At 39.5% G+C, this 18,593-nt stretch overlaps 1 protein-coding gene across 1 annotated transcript in view; it reads right to left on the bottom strand.

The window, feature by feature from the left end:
- Positions 1–18,593, bottom strand: part of LOC122760905 (eukaryotic translation initiation factor 4 gamma 1-like) — a 39,708-nt gene that overhangs the window by 12,338 nt on the left and 8,777 nt on the right. The window contains exons 2-8 of the mRNA XM_044016100.1: positions 15,617–15,667; positions 14,730–14,851; positions 12,639–12,725; positions 9,909–9,941; positions 7,959–7,979; positions 7,215–7,409; positions 6,408–6,501 (exon numbers count right to left, since the gene is read on the bottom strand). Coding sequence (XP_043872035.1) covers positions 6,408–6,501; positions 7,215–7,409; positions 7,959–7,979; positions 9,909–9,941; positions 12,639–12,725; positions 14,730–14,804 — 505 coding nt within the window. The 5' untranslated portion in view covers positions 14,805–14,851; positions 15,617–15,667. The remainder of the gene's footprint in view (positions 1–6,407; positions 6,502–7,214; positions 7,410–7,958; positions 7,980–9,908; positions 9,942–12,638; positions 12,726–14,729; positions 14,852–15,616; positions 15,668–18,593) is intronic.

Genomic DNA, 18,593 nt, shown 5'->3' with positions numbered 1-18,593 from the left:
TAATCCTACAACAACATGATAACACAGAGGACATACAGTGCACACAAGCTGCTGTGTTTACACAGCGACATCCGACATCACTAATGTTCTGAAAGTCAAGTCAGGCTGCAGTGAGACATAAACAAACCATGGTTTGATTTCTTATGGATTCTGATCGTAACAGCTGCAGCTTTATGTCCACTACAAAGATAACAATGACTTCACAACAAGGTAATTGCACTTTTTTCAGTCTTTTCAGTGCAAGCTGAGGATGTCCTGGACTTATATTTACATTTGAAACACTTATCTAATGCTCTATTTACTGTAAGTTTTGTTACTCAGTGCAAGATCTCATGTAAATATTCAGCCCATACTGTATATATTCTGGTTACTGAATGTATATAGTGTATAGTCTATGTTTTCATTTCAATGCTATATCGTACATTCATAGATGTGGAAATGCATGTATATTATTTATTACCTTTACCGTCTTTGCTGCTGTGACACTGTAAAGTACCCCATTGTGTGACTAATAAAGGCTTATCTAATGTTTACAGTCTGTGTGAATACACTTAACTTCAACTCCCATTCCCAAATTACAAAAATGCCTCATGATGCAAAGATTGCAAAATTCTGGACGATAGCTGTCAATAATATTCAATATTAAGTATAAACGTTTTTGTTGTTCTCCTGTGAAAGAAAAAATAAATCTATAGATTAAAAGCAACTGTTATAAACCAATTCAGCCCTTCACACTACCTTTGAATAATCAAATTCAACCAAACAAATGTATGAAATAATAATGCCTAATCATTCTGGTTTTTTGAAGTGTAAAGACACAGTGGTGAATCAAATTTAACCACTTAAGAAAAGGCTGACTGAATAAAATGTAAGCCCGCTGAAGTCTATATTTCCACAATATGTTTGCAGCTTTATCTCACCATTAGACGGCCTTTTCTGACTGGAAACTAAATTTGTAAACAGCCCATCGAACCGAATAAAGTCCACATTTCCATCACAGCGCACAGGAGTTGTTGATCCACTGCTGCCTTTGTCAGTTCATTAAAATGTGTTATTTTGTGACTTCTGTCAGGGATCTCTATGGAGGTATCTCTATTTGGTGCAAGAGAATGAGTCATTTACAAACATCTGTTCAGGTTGGTAAGATAAATAATAATATTTTTACAATAATTGTTGACTAAACAGCAAGTGTCCCCACAGACAGCCATGGTTTCAGTGAGAGCAATGGTCTGTGTCTCAGGCTGGTTCTTGGCACAGGGTGTGTACACCTCATACAACTTCACTTTAATAAACCTCACGTACCACTTAAAACAGTTTTAGCCTCTTATTCAGCAACTGTTTTAATTAGAAACATTTTCTCAGTATATGTACCCCAAACAAACAGCAGTGTCTTTCAGCTCTTCCCTTTAACAGCATTAGTTTTCCAAAAGTAGACCGGCTAATCTCTCAGAATGAAGCTGTGATTATGACCAATTCATGAAAAATGCACTTACATTCCTGTCTGAACCAGTACGTTTACTTGTGTATCATCATATCACCAGCAACATACGGCCTGGAATTCAAAGAGGCACTCATTTAACCACGTGTCATATCTTCTAATTAGTTTGTGAAATATTATGAGGGAAAATGTCAAAAATGCTAATAATCAGTTGTCAGATGTCGATGGACTTACATAAACTACTCAATTTTATCCAATATTCAGAGGGAAAACAAATATAACCCATTATTAATGACAAAGAACTGCAGCGATCTTTGTACCTTCTTCGTCACTTTTCCCACTCTTGGGCAAGTTCAAAATGTCCCTACTTGCTGTGTTTGAACGCAGCAGCTACAGTAACATGGCACCTTAAAGCCCTACAGCTAGGCCTTCAGGCCATGACACAGCAAACTCCCTTTCTGTCCATGCTTATTTCATATTGATGTAAGAATATTCCTTACGTTTACTTGCTGAACAAGACAACTGCGGCCAAAAAGACAAGACAAAACAGTTCTAAAAATCACAACCTCTATTGGTCTGTCTAATCAATAATGTCAACAAGACATCCAACCAGTCATTGACAGTACCTGGCCTTGTAAATGGCCTGAGCTCTATGTCAGACCCAGTCGTAGTTCACATTCACAGGACTGGGATAATGAAATCCTTGGATTGAGAGGGCCTCTCTTTGAGTGTGGCAGTGGCTAGAGCTCCTGCTCTGCCTCTCTCTCCCCCTCTGCGAGCATTTCAGTCTAACTCACATTACTGAGTCTGCATTGTTGACCAGGAGCAGCACAGCCTAAATATAGTCAAAAATCCACACCGACTGCCACTGGGGGAAGAGAGCATACGCAGGAGGGAAAGGGAGGGAAGATGGGCAGAGAGAGAGAGGCTGAAGGGGAACTTGCTGGAAAAAAAGAAAGCCAGGCGGCAGAATGAGACTTTTCTTGGACAGTATCCCGACACCAAGTAATAATAAGTAAATAAGAGGCTAGAGACATGACTCACAAAGTGGAGGAGATAAGAGAGAGCAATGAGACAAGGGGGTGGAGGGCTGCAAAGAGACACAACTCTCTGGATGACACCTACCCTCAGAGTCCTGCTGCTCTTGAGACCCACGATTGCCCATGCTGACTGCCTGCTCAGGGCAAGTCTGCGTTTAGATAGAAAAGTCAGAGGGGATTTCTCTTCAGACCCCCCCCCCTCTCTGACTTGTTCCTGTCCTCTCTACAGGTGCCCTCTCAGAATGACTTCTGTAAATGCTCAGCCCTCCCTCTTCCAGCTCTTCTCTCCATTTTGCTCCTCCCTCTGACCTTCCTGATTCCTCCCCTGCCTTTCACTTTTTTCACTCTCCTCCCTCCCTTTGCCCCTCCAGAGTGCACTGGCAGGAAAGATGAACTGTTTGGTCATGTCAATCACAGCAGCTCTGATTTGGCTCAGGGCCTCCCCCATCGTTCTACCACTGACAAGTGGTGTGATCCATGTTGCTATAGGCTCAACTGCTTACTACAGGGTTTAGTCTATGTATGTGGGACATGTTTAGAATATCCCTCAACTTTGGGGGAGGGTCTCTTAAAATCATACTGCGTCAGTGCTATATAAGACTCTGCATTTGTTCCTATCCCTCATCAAAGTGGTAATGATGGCCATTCTTGGTCATGAAGGTGAAAACATACAGTATATCTGTGCCACCATCTTATCCCTAGAACTGTGTCTGTGTACAAAGCAAACAGTGGACAAGCATTAGTCTGAAAGCCATGTTTTACTGTCACATGACCACTTATCTAAGGTCATATGCCAAAGTGCTGTTCAAACATGTGACTCACAGAATGACTAATGTGACACTCACCTTAGACAAAGACATGTGGGACTGCAACACAAATAACTGCTGTAGAAACACACAAACCTCTACATGGACAACTAAGAGAAAGCCTCTTATTGCCTGAATTTCAATCCAGGTGCTCAGATTTTGCTCAAGTATTGGAGTCTAATTTTAACTGACAGGATTATTTGCAAAGTTAGTTCTATGGGTTTTCAGTTTCAGACTGGAGCAGCTGGTCTATTGCTGCAGTGTTTGGGAAGTTTGTGTCTCAAAGTTAAATCCAAACAAACTATTTCATAAAAGTCAAATACATTTGAAAAGACTAATGAAGGCAGCAGTGGATAAACAACCCCTGTGTGCCATGATGTAAAATGAATGATCAATGTTTAAAACTATTTCACAAACAACAGCTATCTCACGACACAAATGGTGGAATACAGCAATTGTTAATTGTTACTGTGGTCAAATCTCTAATACTAGATGTTCTTTTTACTCTCAATATCGGGGGGAAAGTGTCAAGTACCATGCCCATCATCCAGTACATGTGCTGCACAGTGAAGTGTAACGAGCAGCCAAATAGGATGACCTGAGGTGTTCTTCATAGTTTGATCTACTTGAAGCTCTTACTTACTTCTAGCTCTTATTTGTAGCCAAATGTTTAAATGCATTTTTGTAAGTCGCTTTGGATTAAAAGTGTCTGCTAAATGACATGTAATGTAATGTAATGTAATGTAATGTACATTCCTGTGTTCAGATGTGTACAGTCTATGGCTGATGAGCGACAGTTTAAACAAATACAACTCATAGTTAGCTGTCTGTTGATAAAGTGGGGTCAGCAAGTTTGTGCTCGGCATCGTCAGCTCTTGTAGTGTATTTACACACAGCCACCTCTAGAGGGTGTGGCAACCCATTGGATCAATAGCAAGCATTTCTGCAGCAATAATGTATGATTTACATAAATATTTACAACAAAATACGATGGCAATTTAAAAAAAAATATATACTGTTTATATGACTAATTAGACCTTTTTTTCCAAATATTTTCTTAATTAAACATTAAAAGTTCTTATTTATTCTAATATGATTGGTTTATTTTTGTACACCACCCATTGATGTCACACACCCACTTCAGCAAGTTTTAAGATTTTCCACAAACACCACACCCTCGCAGAGAACAGCACTGACGGCTGCATTTCATTACGGTCATATGGTCTACGTTAGCTGACATCTCAGCTGATTTCTGCCTGTGTTACTACTGAATCTCAACACAATACTCTCACACTCTGGAGAGATATCCTGCTCTTTTGTTTAAAGGAAATTCAAAACAAAGAATTATCACACTGAAGAGATTATGGTACTGACAGACTGAGACACAGACACTCCCTCTAACTGAAAACATGACTGCCCCTGGGAACACAAGGAAAAACAGACCTAACAAAGGGCTCACTTTATAAAATATTTGCCCACTTAAGTCAGCGATGTCTTACAAATATGTTCACCGCTTAATCTTGCCATTAGACAGCGTTCTCTGTCTGAAAACTCAAGTGTGTAAACGACTCACTCTCCTGCACCAAAGTCCAGCAGCGAACCAACAGCTCTTGTGTTGCATTGATGTAACATCTCTGATTTTCTCTGAAGTGTGCCGTATACAAAGCGACACAAACATTTACTTCGTATCAGAAAGGGCTGTTTTAGACAAGTAAACCAGCAATAATAGTTGTTGTTATTATTATTGTTATCACTACTTTTCATATTTTCATAAAACAAAATCACAAATTTCCACCTCAAACACGTGTGAACCTCACTCATAGAAAACTGAAAAGAAGTAAAAATGGGTGGAACAAAACTGCAAGGATATCGTGGTCCCTTTAGGGTACACATTAAAATAGCATCCATATAAAAGTGTCCACATGTTCATTTGTGTTGTTTTCTTCAATTAAAATATACATAGTCATAATCTATCTATACATTTCATTTCATTTCAGGAAAATCTTTGCGTGCGTGTGTGTGCGCAAAAGAGATCTGTAAAAGAAGCACACATTGGCTTTCGCTGCTCTCGTCACTCTACTGCAGCCACTCCCCCTCTCACTCACACAACACTGAGTGTGACAAGACGCTGTGAAGCTGAGGCAGACAACAAAAGTGCCCCCAACCACAGAGCGCTCACCCCACTCCCCTCCGGGAGGCGTCACAGGTCTCTCCGGGCACGGAGAGACCTGTAACTATGAGGAAAATGGGTGGGGAGTTGAGTGGTGACTGTTTTTTCAAAGATTTTTGAGATGAATGGGAGATCTGAGACGGGACGGAGGTTTTTGAGGTCATTTGGGTCTACACCAAGTTTTTTCATCGGGGGGAGACAGCTGCTGTTTTTATTGAGGAGAGGACAATACCAGAGATGAGGGAAGAATTAATCATTTCTGTGATGAGGGGGACCAGGGGTGAAAGTAAACGTCGTGTAAAAGACTGCAGACACAGGATTTCGTTAGTGAAGTAAATCTTTTTTCTTCTTCTTATGTTTTCACTGACCAAACCCAACCGTTGCTGAAGCTGAAATAGACAACAATATTGTTTTGGCTTAAATGTGTCATTATGATGTTAAAACTGAATAACAGTGAGGAGAGAAAACAACCCAATCTGTGCCTATATTGGGCCACAATAAAATTTGCCATTGGTATGTTATTTTCTTGGCCACAGAAAGGTGATTACTTAATTTATGCCCCAATGGAACTGTGTTAGCACATTCATAGGCCAAAACAATGAGGAGAACAGTGCTGTCTCAGCATCTGTTGCCAGTGACAGAAAGTGTCAAATTGACAAAAATAACTCAACCTAAGAAGACAAAAATAAACCAGTCTTAAGTGGTAGATTCCCAGTTGGTAAAGTGAGAATCATTTCCGTCTTAAAACCTGCAACAAAGGTTTCAACGCTGATTTGAGCTTGAAAACAAAAATGAATAGTTACATAATAGGTTTGTGATTTCTGAAACTGGTGACCAGTCAGTACATTTCCATGCACAATTAAGTTGAGCTATCATTGTAGGCTTTGTGTGTGTGATGGTTTGATTTGACTTGTGTGAGTGGCTCAGGTGAGGCCCCAGGTAGAGCCTCTTACCATAAGTACCATATTCAGCTGGGCTGGTGCCTGGATAGAAGCCTGGGGTGCCTGGGTATTGCTGGGCTGTGGCCACGTAGGTAGCTGACCGGTACTAATGAAATAAACAGACAGGAGCACCAGAGATTAGACAGGAGGAGAAAAACGAAAAAGGAAGGAAAACAAAACTCAACACAGGAATAAAAAGGATAAGACAGACATGCACACCATCAGTTCACCATAAACGGATTCATCTCAAGGTATCTCAAGGAATAGTTAGAATAGATCTTCTGAAGTGTGGCTGTATGAGTTACTGACAAACAGTTGCCTGAGCGGTGTGTGTCCACTGCTGGCCCTAGAACCAGCATAAGACACATGTCTGTACATGTCATACTGTACTGTGTGTTCAAATGAAATGAAAAGTTTACTCATTTAACTACTTTAGGGTACATTTCCTCATGTAAACAATATTTTTAATGATGTACCAGATTAGGATTTTGTACAATTTGCAGCATTTGTTCTGTGAAAATCTCTTTCACAACCTTTGGTATGGAAATTGAAATCTCTCAAATCAGGGCCTTGAAAATTAGAAGCTACTTGATCCAGGAAATCAGCAGCGATACTCAGCCCTAATTACTGGAAGTATCTATTAACTAAGTACCTGGAAAAAAAGGAGAGCTGTAAAAGCAACAGATATTTACAAGAAGAATCAACTTGGAAACTGATTTGTGAATTTGTGTTGTGCCATTATGTCAGTTTAGATCATTTAAACCATCTGGTTTCTACGGAAGAAAAATCTGGCTGTGCCACTTGCAGAAAACATCCTACCTGTCCTGGTATGAAGTAGGCCGGTGCTTGTGCTGAGCTGGGGAAGGATAATTGTTGCCCGGGGATCATCATCATTTGGGAGCCAGGGCCCGGCTGGTAAACATGGGTGGGCGTCACGGGGCGAGGGGCATTGCTGGGAGGGACACCTCGAGGCCCACTACCGGGAGGCAGGCTGCCCCTGTTGGGGTAGAAGGGCTAGAAAGCAGAAAGCAGGCAGTGGCGTAAAAGGTGAGAGAAGGGGCAAAGGTGAGGATAAACGTTGAGATTATGACAGTGGGAAAAATAAAAAAGGTGTGGGAAGAAAAATGGGGTGAGAAGAGGAGAAAATGAGACAAAAATGAGGGAATTATTAGTGTTTTTTCTTAAAGTTTTGACATAAACATAGGCTCCACCCACACCTTTATCTGAGTTTTATCTTTAAAAACAAGTGGCGGTAACGTGTGTTCAGCCCTACAGCAAGGCTCATAGTTTGTCCATGAATTGGTGGCTTGACTCCAGATGGGAACATATTGGCCCTGCCTGCCAGAAGAGATAAAGCAGCTAATGCTGGTTCATTCAGAGCGTCCTCATTGACATTCTGCTGCTGCCCTGGGAGCTAACCGCCATAAATGAAATGACACCACGCCAACAAAGCACAACATTGCCAAATATTAGTCTCACACACACACACTCACATACGCACTCCTCAGGAGGATGAGAGGGATATAATGATGGAAAAACTGGAAGAAAGGGGGGGTGAGTTACCTGTAACGACCTGAAGCTTCCCTTCAGCGGCACAAACACAGATCACACACAGACACACATCAAATGGAGGCAAGAAGAGAGGGAGTGAGAAAAAGAGAGAGCACCACAATCAGTTAGAGAAAGCCCAGGAACCATCCATCGTGAGCCAAGCAGTGAATCAACAAGCGGCATGCAGAGAAAAGGCCAAACAGGGAACCTAGTTCCTCTTGGAAAACATAGAATAACATCCAACATTCTTCAGCTACAACTGATGTCCTTCATTTGTTTTTGCTATGGCAAAGAAAGAGCCGAGTGTTGATTATGTTATCAAACCTCTAAACTAATCACGGTCTCATAACTTTTTTTAATGACTCAGTGCAATCACACAGTTAGACTCAAGCTACAAGTTTGATAGTCATGAGTGACATGGCGGATGTCACGGCAGAGTAAAACATGAAGACGTTGTTAATTTGCTTTGTTGAATATAATGTCAGCAACATGAAAACACTGTGGCATTAACAGCTGACATATGTCCCTCCATTTACTGATATTTCTTTATGACCTGGGTCTTGTCAGATTGGTTGCACCAATATAGCTTTGACATTGGCTATGTTTACGTTAGGGATGAGCCAATACGATACTCAGTATCTGATACTGGTCATATCAATAATACATTTGTGCCGATGCATTAACCACGTAGAAATACATCTCCAAGTGTACAACAAATATTCTTCTAGTAAATAAACAAGAAATTAGCAGCTCACACAGCATTACTCAGCTAACATGCTGTTGCTGACTTTTATTTACATTGCATTAGATGTACACAATATATGAGATTTTTGGATTATATCACATTTTATAAATAAAGTAAGTAATAGTTAGTATCCCAAATGACTTGTGTGTACATGGATCAAAAGCTTAATGTGAAAGAACCATTTTAACATGCAGACTTGTCAAACTGTCTCAAAATGAGAATAAGATCCTTTACTTCCATCTGTATTGTAAACAAATGCCATTGTTGCCACTCATCCTCAGATATTTCTCCTCTGCTCATCCCTTGGCTGTTTACCACTGATGTCTTTTCCCTCCTCACTTGCATCTGTGACTTTTATTTATGTTGATTAGTCCTTTATTTAAATGGACCTACATCATGTTCTTCAAAGAACACTTATGTTTCTTCTGTTCTCTATAATGAAGGTTCAGACTCAGCAGTTCTGTTCTGTGTAAATAGGAGAGGGCGCATGAGGTAATTTACATAAATCCAACCACATCTAATTTACTCTGCTACAATCCCGATTTCTTTTAAAGTCTGTAATAAGGAAACTGTGTTGACTGCAGACCAGTTTTTGCTCCCTCTCCTGCCACATTTCTATCAATTTCTATCAATATCAAAACAGAAATACATTATGTTTGAGAAGGGCAGACGTGTGATAACACAAACATGTTTACATGAAGCTGTTTTATTCTCATCAGGCCTTTCATTCTGATTATTTGTGTCCATGTGAACAACATTCTAAGAGAGAAAGGTGATGTGTCATGTCAGGCAGTGACAGGCTGATGTTTGAGTTACACATGGGTTTAAAAGTCTCAGCCCTTATTTTGAAAAGGGATATGATGATGTCAAGACTAAGACACCATTTCTAAATTACACTTCTATTTAAAAAAATACATGCATGCAAATATCATATGGTTGATATCTGACGTGATCTTATTATTCAACACCATTTTCCCACCATTTGGGAAAATGTAGTCTTGTAAATTTCCTATACTCAAACATTTCCTAAAAGATAAAACTGATCCATTGATATTTAAGTACACAGAGAAAATACCAGTATAATGTGTTGTTTAGTCACATTATAAGTGAAAACAAATCATATAATCTATCATTTATATACACACATTTATTTATTTCACAAAATAGAAAGCCCCCCACTCAACCCCTGTCATGTTCATCAGCTGTGCTGTTAGTACCTGTTGGTGTATGGTTCGGGGCCCTGGGGCAAACTAGGAGGAGAGGCAGACAGAGCACAGTTTAGAAAAAGCACAACATTCATGCATCACTCTCCACGAACAGGCTTCTTCCAGTTGTGCTTCTTTAAAACTGCAATTACAGGGAAAGGTTTTCTGTTTGTTCTTTGTGGAATTTGGCAGTATGAGGAACTGACACTGACTGCAGAGTAACGGCAATTTCCACTACACAGTTCCAGCACGGAACAGTGACCAATCGGCCACTGATTGGTCAGAGAGTGTTGGCACTGGAAGAGTCATGAGCACAACGCCAAACACAGAAATCAGTGCCGAACAATGCCGAACTGAAGATCAGTTAAAAGACTTAAAATCTTGAAAAAGTGCGTTTATCTCCAGCATTTAGCAAGGAAAATCTCAGTCAGAGGAGTCTGGTGTATTTAGCGACAGCACTGCCGAGAGCCAGCGAGTTGTGTTTTAGTTCAGTGACTGTGTCAAACTTTTCTGGCTGTAAAAAAATGGAGTTTTGAAAGTGTTCCCTCCTCTGGACCAAGTCCATGGAGAGAATCAGCTTAGTTTGCATGGACAGGGCAGGTGCTGGTCGATTGCTGCCTTGTTTGGACAATTTGAATGACAAAAATAAAGTTAAAAGAAATACATTTGAACTCACTGACGGACACAAAAATGGATGTAAGGCTCCTGTGTACAATGATGTAAAATCAGTAACTTTCTCGATGGACTTTGGTGTGATAAGTGAGCCGTTGTTCAGTTTCCAGTGAGATTTCGTATAATGATGGACGAAACGGAGCAATACCACCAGAAATTGTGGGGCGGTATAGAGTTAACAGTCCAATCAGTCAGGCAAACGGTAGAGTGAAGAGTCTATGCGAGCATTTACGACATAGAGAAATATTGAAAATGTCGCTCATCATCAATCTCCGTCATCAACAACACCAACGGGGATTATTCCCCATTAGAGACAACTTCAGTGGTTTTACAATCCACCGCCACAAAATCAGTAACGGTAAAATAATCTCTTATCTCATTCTTGTTTGTTCGTGCCTGCAACTTGGTACTCGGTCAGCACTGCCCTCTAGAGGAAGCACTGCATAAACATCCATATCAACACAAAAGACGCACGGAGGTATGTATGGTAATGACTAGGGGTGGGCATTCGATTAAATGTTCTTAATTGATCGTCGGGAGAATTAACAATCAATTAACAATTAATCATTAATACTTATTATTTATTTATTTGTTTATTTATTTCAACCGTGACCCGCCCACAGTTAATCCAAACGTTTGTTTTTTTTTAGCCATGCGATCCACCCGCCCCACGGATTATCCGCTGTGTCCGTGAGTTATTATCACGGACTCATCATTATTATTATTGTTGTTGTTGTTGTTGTTGTTATTATTATTATCATTATTATTATTATTATTATTATTATTAGGCTGGTGCGGGTATCAATTGTTGAAAAAAAACAATGGTTACGTCGACAAAATTCTTAATGATCGATTAATCGATCGTCGATTAATTATGCCCATCCCTAGTAATGATGGACACACATATGTAAATGGTGGAAATGTAGTATAAATGGGCCTAAAGAGGCAAACCTAATCTTAAAATATTGTAGGGTTTAGTGGGTGTAGATTGAATTTGATGATCCTTGTGTTAAGTGGCTCTTGAATGAGAGCTAGGTTCCATTTTTCAAGCTGGTTCCTGCCACAGGTGGTAATTCTTGGCTGTGCAGAGAAGTCAGTACTGACTACAATCTGTGTCAACACTGCTTCCAAACACATCAAACCACATGGACCATGACATGAACTCCAAAACCTCTGGACAACGATATTGTCCAGAGTCTGGTCATTCCAATCTGACAAACCAGTCAGGGGTATTCACAAGAGCAGGAGAACAGAGGAGCAGAAAGCATCCACAGGAAGGGTAAAGCCTGGCTGGAGCATGCAGGAGGCAGAACTCCCGCCCGCTCACGACGATTTAACAAGGGGCTTTTCCTGCCGTGTTCTTATATGGACTCACTCAAACATTAGACGGAAATTTGAACTGAAGAAGTTCCAGAAAACGTCCAAACATCAGCACGTCTGAAAGCAGTTTTACCGGTAGCAACAACTAATTCTTCATCTATTTTTGCCACCAGGCATTTTTGTTCCAGTTTGTTTAAAAATAAAATTTAAAATAATAAAATACAACCACTAAAGTTCATGTAAAATGTTAAATCTTGAAAAAAGGTGAGATAGTGTGTGAGGCAGAGTGCAAAGGACAGGCTGACACTGGAGACTCAAGTGGAGCACAACTGGTGAGAAGTAGGCAAACAAGACATGCAGACATTCTAAGAAACTCACACTTAGATTCTGTGCACTGTGTTTTCCCCTAAGAGAGTTTTAGATAGCGACAGTGAACAGCAATTATTCCAAAATTGCCACACAAGGACATTTGCAGCATGAAGACAAGACCTTGATGGCATCTCTTTCAGGTTTTTTCTGAATTAGTCTGTCTCATCTCAGACAGAAGTGAGGGTGAGGAAGAACAGAAAACCAAGCAGCACAGAAATGAACTTAAATGATTTTCAGCAGCACATAGGTGAATTTTGCCTGACTCTCTGAATAACCGTCGTCTCTGAAATGTGAGAGAAGAACCATTTTTTGTTCTGGAACGAAGCAAAGAGTGCAGGTGTGTGCCGTGGTGTGGGGTGGATGAGCAGTGGGCAGGCCTACCTGTCGGGCCTGTGGTGTTGGGTTCATTTGTGGAGGAGGCGGGGTAGCAAACACAACAGAAGGGGGCTGCCCAGGTGGGAATGAAGGCTGCAAGAGACAGGAAGTGACAACAGTAGAAGTGAGTGGACGGCAGGCAGGATAAGAAAGCAAGTGGGATGAAAAACAGATGAGCAGTCAACAAGTATAGAGACACTGGGGCAGATATTTGTGCTCGGGTTACAGTGATTGTGATTTTGGGATCATATTTTCATCTCTTCATTTTTAAGTTAATCATGAGTGTACAAAGGAATAAAGTATAAAGTTCTATGGACACATACTTTATAACAGTCATTCCCAGAGACTGGAACGGAAACCCACAGATTGGTTGCTGAAGATTATTTTGCCAATTAAATGTGCAGCCTTGTACCATAGATGTATGTGTATGAGTTACAATGATGTGATTCATAGAATTTCAAAACAATATTAACAGCCAGAAGTCCTTATATGCACAAAATTTGTTCTTGCTGATGTTCTTGATGATTTGCCATCTTAAAAACGTTTGAGAAACAAGCCTTGATGTGATGGTTGTTTTTTAAAGACGCAGTTGTATGAGGTACTGGCATGTGACAGATACAGTGACTTGCACTCAGAGAAAACGTGCCTGCTAGCCACAAATAAATAAAACCTACACCTGCTTAAATCTATGATACAGTGTGTTTAAATCATGCTTTATCTCTCCATTAGACAGCCTCTTCTTAATGGAAAATGACATTTGTGTTGCTTCACTGCTCAATCCACAAACCAAAGTCCATTAAAATAAATCAGTGATTTTTTTTACATCATGGCACACAAGAGTTGATCCACTGGTGCCTCCATTAATAAGTTCTCTGTTATTCCATGCATCACTGTGTCTCGCCTGTTTCTTAATCCAAACAGAGCAGTTCAAACACAGAGGTTCACAAAATAACACACTGGCACAAATTCACCAAACAATGCAGCAGGAAAAGCAGCAGCCCCTGAATCCCCACAAGCTAAAAATACAGATTTGATTTAATGGACTTTGGCACGAGGGAGTCTTTTACAAAGTTAAGTTTCCAGTCGGAAACGGTTGTTCAATGAGAAGAAAAGAAGCAACTGGCGTCCACGGCACTGACTTTACAGTATATTATATTCTCGCGCTCTCATTTTAAAGAAGTATCAAACACAAGGTCGTGTGAACATGGAAATAAAGAAGACAGCTCAAACTACACTGGCAGCTAGCAGCGTCACTTATCTGCACGTTTCCACTGGCTCGACTCGGCACGGAGCGGTTAAGTTGCATTTCCACTAGCATAGCACCTGGTACCACGTCCTTTTTTTTAGTACCTGCTCTGGCGAGGTTCCAAGCGAGCTGAGGCGATACTACGCGTGACGTCGCCAGACTGCCGGCCACTGATTGGTCAGTTAAAAAAGACTTAACAATCCTAAAATGTCTAAAATCTCAATATTTAACAGAGGAGTCTAGTGTATCCATCTTGAGTAGGGATGGGTATTCGATTCAATTTTCTTACTCGATCACCGTGAAAATTAATGATCGATTGTCGATTGATCATTAATATTTTTTATATTAAAAATCACTATTTATAGGCTAAAAAAAATCAGTTTACAGCTATATTAAAAATGCCATGAAAACCCACACCCGCCCGCCACCCGATCATCATTCATTGTAGTAGGCTGTGTCCAGTGACTGTGTCAGGCAGAGTCTGTGCTCTGGGCATGGAAGAGATACCTGATTAACGGATTCTAATGATTCAGTTACACTGAAAACAACTGCTTTAAGTCACTAGTCACTCGTTTGTGTGTGTATTTCATGAGTAGATACTATTTTGTAGTGGAAAACCAACGTAAACCGTGGCGAGGTGAGAAGGGATCATCGGTGGAAAGGGGGCTTATGTAAACGTAAGACTGAGACAAGGTTGAAAATAGACTCGTTGTGGCCTCTCCAGCTATTTTCCACATGAGAAAAGTGCATTTTTGTGTGATCTGCTTTTCATTATGTGCATGAGCCGGCCCCCAAGTGGGACAAAGATGTGTCCTTCAAGAGTCAACACAGACAGTCGCAGCCGTCATTACCTGTGACAGACCAGGGGAGGGGGCAGGGCGGGGGGTGGAGGGGGGTCCTGTTATAGGCTGTGGTGCTTTATTCATTTCATGGAGTTCTGCATGGGGAGGCGGATGTGGACCTGTGTACAAATCTGCAGAGGGAGAAAATCAATGGTGGGTTAAATAGATCTTTGGAAAAACAACAACAACAAACATTATCCACATGGCACAAAGAGCAGATGTTTCCTTCTTCATTCTTTCAAGGGTTAGTTCTGGTTTGGTTTTGTTTTTTTACACTCGCTCACATTGAGAACACAGCTGCCAGTAGGGAAACTCTTGAAGCCTTTCTCAAATCGAGGATATGTCAACAATATGTCAGCCGCTTCATCTCAGTTAGACAGCCTTTTCTGGTGAGAAACTGAAGTTTGTGTTGCTTTGTGAGCTGCTCACTCCATGCACCAAAGTCCAGAGAGATGATCATCTCCTTTACATCACAAAAAAGAATTTGCTGATCCACTACTGCCTCCATTAGTAAGGTCCAATGTGTTATTTTGTGAATTAGTTTTTTCCCTGAGTAAGACACTGATCTTCTGTGGACTTCTGTGCGGTAGATTGAGCGGTTTGCAAACTTCCATTCAGATAAAACAGCAAGAATATGCTTAAAATATCATAGATTTAAAATGGCCTAAATTATATTAGGTGAGACTTTAGAGGCTAAAATCAGTCCCTACTGGCAGCCATGTTTACAGTAAGAGCAAGCTTCTGTGTCTCAAGGCACCAGGGGGCGCAAGACACGGCCAGCACTGATTATGTGTCTCCACTTGATACAACCATGCTTCAAAAGATGTCTTAAAAAAAAAAAGGATTAATCCAACGTCAATGTTCCTGTTTATAGTCACGGCTCATCTCATACTTACAGTTAAGAATCCTTTAGGTCCTTAGTTGGTTACAGTGAGGAACCGATTGTCCTACATGACAGAGAAAAGAAACCTTGTTAGCAAAGAGCATGTATAGGCTAAAAACACATTATTGATAGCATTTACAGTTATTGCTTTTATGTGGCTACCTAACAGACACGCATGTTTCTAATATTTCAAGTCCCAGATTTATGCAGAGAAGTCACAGGTACATGTATGACATGGCAGGGTATTAAAAATAAATTATTCTTTATGGCAAAATAATTAGTTCATTGTATATTAATGCAATGTTTATGTAATGCATAGCACACAATTTCAGACACCGTCATTTTTTGTGAGTTACATCATTGTGGTTTGATTGGGTCCCTGGGAAATTCAACGGGTCTCCAATAAAATGTTTATTTCTTGAGAAACTCTAGTGTTAGACTCCAGCTTGATGCTGGTGCGGTAAGATATGGTTATAATTAACGGATATATTCAGTTCCCACTAGGATTTTATTTCTCAGCAGTGTAGGCAGGACTGAAAAACCTTTGGCCATAAAAGCCCACATTTGGTGACTTCTGGTACATTTTAATGCCAGTAAACCAACATATACACAGATTGTATACACTTCAATTACTTTCCAGTGACATTTTAAATAGGAATCATGAATTACAAAATTAAAAATGAACATTTGTGTGATTACAAAGCTGCAGATTAGAAACTGTGTGCTGACACTGAACATACAGTAAATGTGTCACTTTCACAGATGCAGGAAGAGGAGACTGTATAGATTCTACTTTATGCTGTCATTAATACAAAGTTGAAGCTGAGCAAAACATTTTTTAACACAAACTACATTTTTATCCAACTCCATATGCTCTAGTTCTGCTGCTAACAATCACAAGATCTGTGTATGAAGATCAAGGGGAAAAAATCCTCAGTAACAGAACAAAGCAAAAGTGTAAACCAGGGGTTAGAAGTATGATGAGGCAAAACATTTTATACACAAGCTAAATTAAATTATTTAATTTAACTTTTTATTTAAAACAAAAAGCAGCTACAATTACTTCAGTTAATTCAGTTACTATTAATTCAATACTGTGTTACTGGAAACAGAGGTCAGTAAAAATCAATCATACGGTCTTTGGGATCGAGCAAATGTGCTATTTGAATATTCGTCAAATATTCATACAGTGCTTAAATTTATTAGACCACCTGTCATAAAAACAAAAAAACAGTATCTTAGAAATCTTTCAAAAATGTGTTTAAACCTAAAGATGTTCTAGATAAGATAATCTGAATTGACCTTTTTATACCCAAATATGAGCCGGCTCACTGGGCTTCTCTGCCCAGTTAGAAGTTAGAAGTTAATCAAGCATCACATTCAAACACTAAAAGTACTTTTTTCTGTTTATGAATGCAAATAAATATCTTAAACAAGAAATAATAATGTACTTTATTTTTATTTATTTATTAGTAAAACAGCTAATTTTAACAGCTAAAATTCATGGATAACAGCAATAATTATATTTTAGCATTAGAAATATACTTTTGGTTAAAGAGCTTCAACATACTGGTGTAATGAGATGCATTCAAAGAACCTAGTATACTTCAGGATGTTACAGCATGTTGGGCTGGTACCAGCCCAAGAAACCTCAAGGTTCATCAGTTCTAACATACATGCCCTCCAGTAACTAAATGCTTGCTGCCACCTTGTAATAATAGATGCACTACAAATTAGGTAGTCATTGGTGTATAAAGAATTCCTTATCACTGACTGAATTTTTATAATTAAAAGAATAATTGAAAATTCAAACCATCAACCATTTTATCAATATTTGTTCCAGACTTATGTTTAAGTCAAAGCAGACAAAAAAGTACACATCCACGTGTGTGGAACTCACGTCATATTGCACGGCCCTTGGCACATTTATTTTGGGTTCATCTAACCAAAGAATGTGCTGCCAACATTCACCCAACTTCTTTTCATGTTTAGACTTTAATGTTGAAGTTTTGTGTGTGCTGGTTCTCTGTGAAGACACTGACTTGATACAGTGTCGACAAGTTTACACCTTCTTATCTGTCACAAAGAAACCAGTTTTCACAGATAATCCTTGTGCCAAGAGAAGCACTTACCATCTGTTTTTTTCAATGCAACAGCGTGTTAACAGTGAACGATGTGTGGCATCTGTTTGAGACAAAGGCCACCGTGCAGTTCCTAACCACTAACTGCGTTTACCCCACTCATGCTGCTGTTAATTGTTAAAAGTTATGCTGGATTATCCACAACTTCAAAACAAAGTCATAAAAGTCATCAATTTTGTGATCAAATGAAAGATGAATTTTGTACTTGTTTTGTATCACCTAAACTGTCTGTTTTTAATTATATTATATTACCTTAGATTATGTCCATATAAATTAAATTAAATTAAATTAAATCAAATCAGTGTTTTCCAAACTTGAATTATTAGTCGATTACTAAATTAAGCATCATCTATTTCGATAATTGATGGTTGGTTTGCGTTTCTTAAATGTGAATATGTTCTGGTTTATTTGCGCCATATAACTAAGAAATTCAAACTTTTGGTTTGTAGACAAGACTATTTTCCAGTGATCTTGCCCACTGCAGCTTTAATCCAGGTGAGTATTGTTAAAATACCACAGGAGGACTACACTTCCTACTCTAGACAATAGCTCAAGTAACAAATTCAATCATGTAGCACATAAGTGTCAATTTAGTCAGAAGAGTCTCATGGCAACATTTTCTTCATTAAAAATATTCTCATCAGTGTCATTGCCAAAATGTATTCAATTGAAATGCTTTCCTGTTTTATCATTATTCCCAAAGACCCATTTAAAAATACAAAATGTCCTTTCATAATGAATCGTAATTACAAGTGGACTAGGCACACATTAGCTTAGGCTACGGGGAGGCAAAGCAGAGCTAATTAAACTCCATGTAAATACAGAGGAGAAATTATATTATTAAAACCA

This window comes from Solea senegalensis, unplaced genomic scaffold (genome assembly GCF_019176455.1).
Source record: "Solea senegalensis isolate Sse05_10M unplaced genomic scaffold, IFAPA_SoseM_1 scf7180000014161, whole genome shotgun sequence".
Taxonomy (NCBI): Eukaryota; Metazoa; Chordata; class Actinopteri; order Pleuronectiformes; family Soleidae; genus Solea; species Solea senegalensis.
This window is presented reverse-complemented; position numbering and strand designations above follow the sequence as displayed.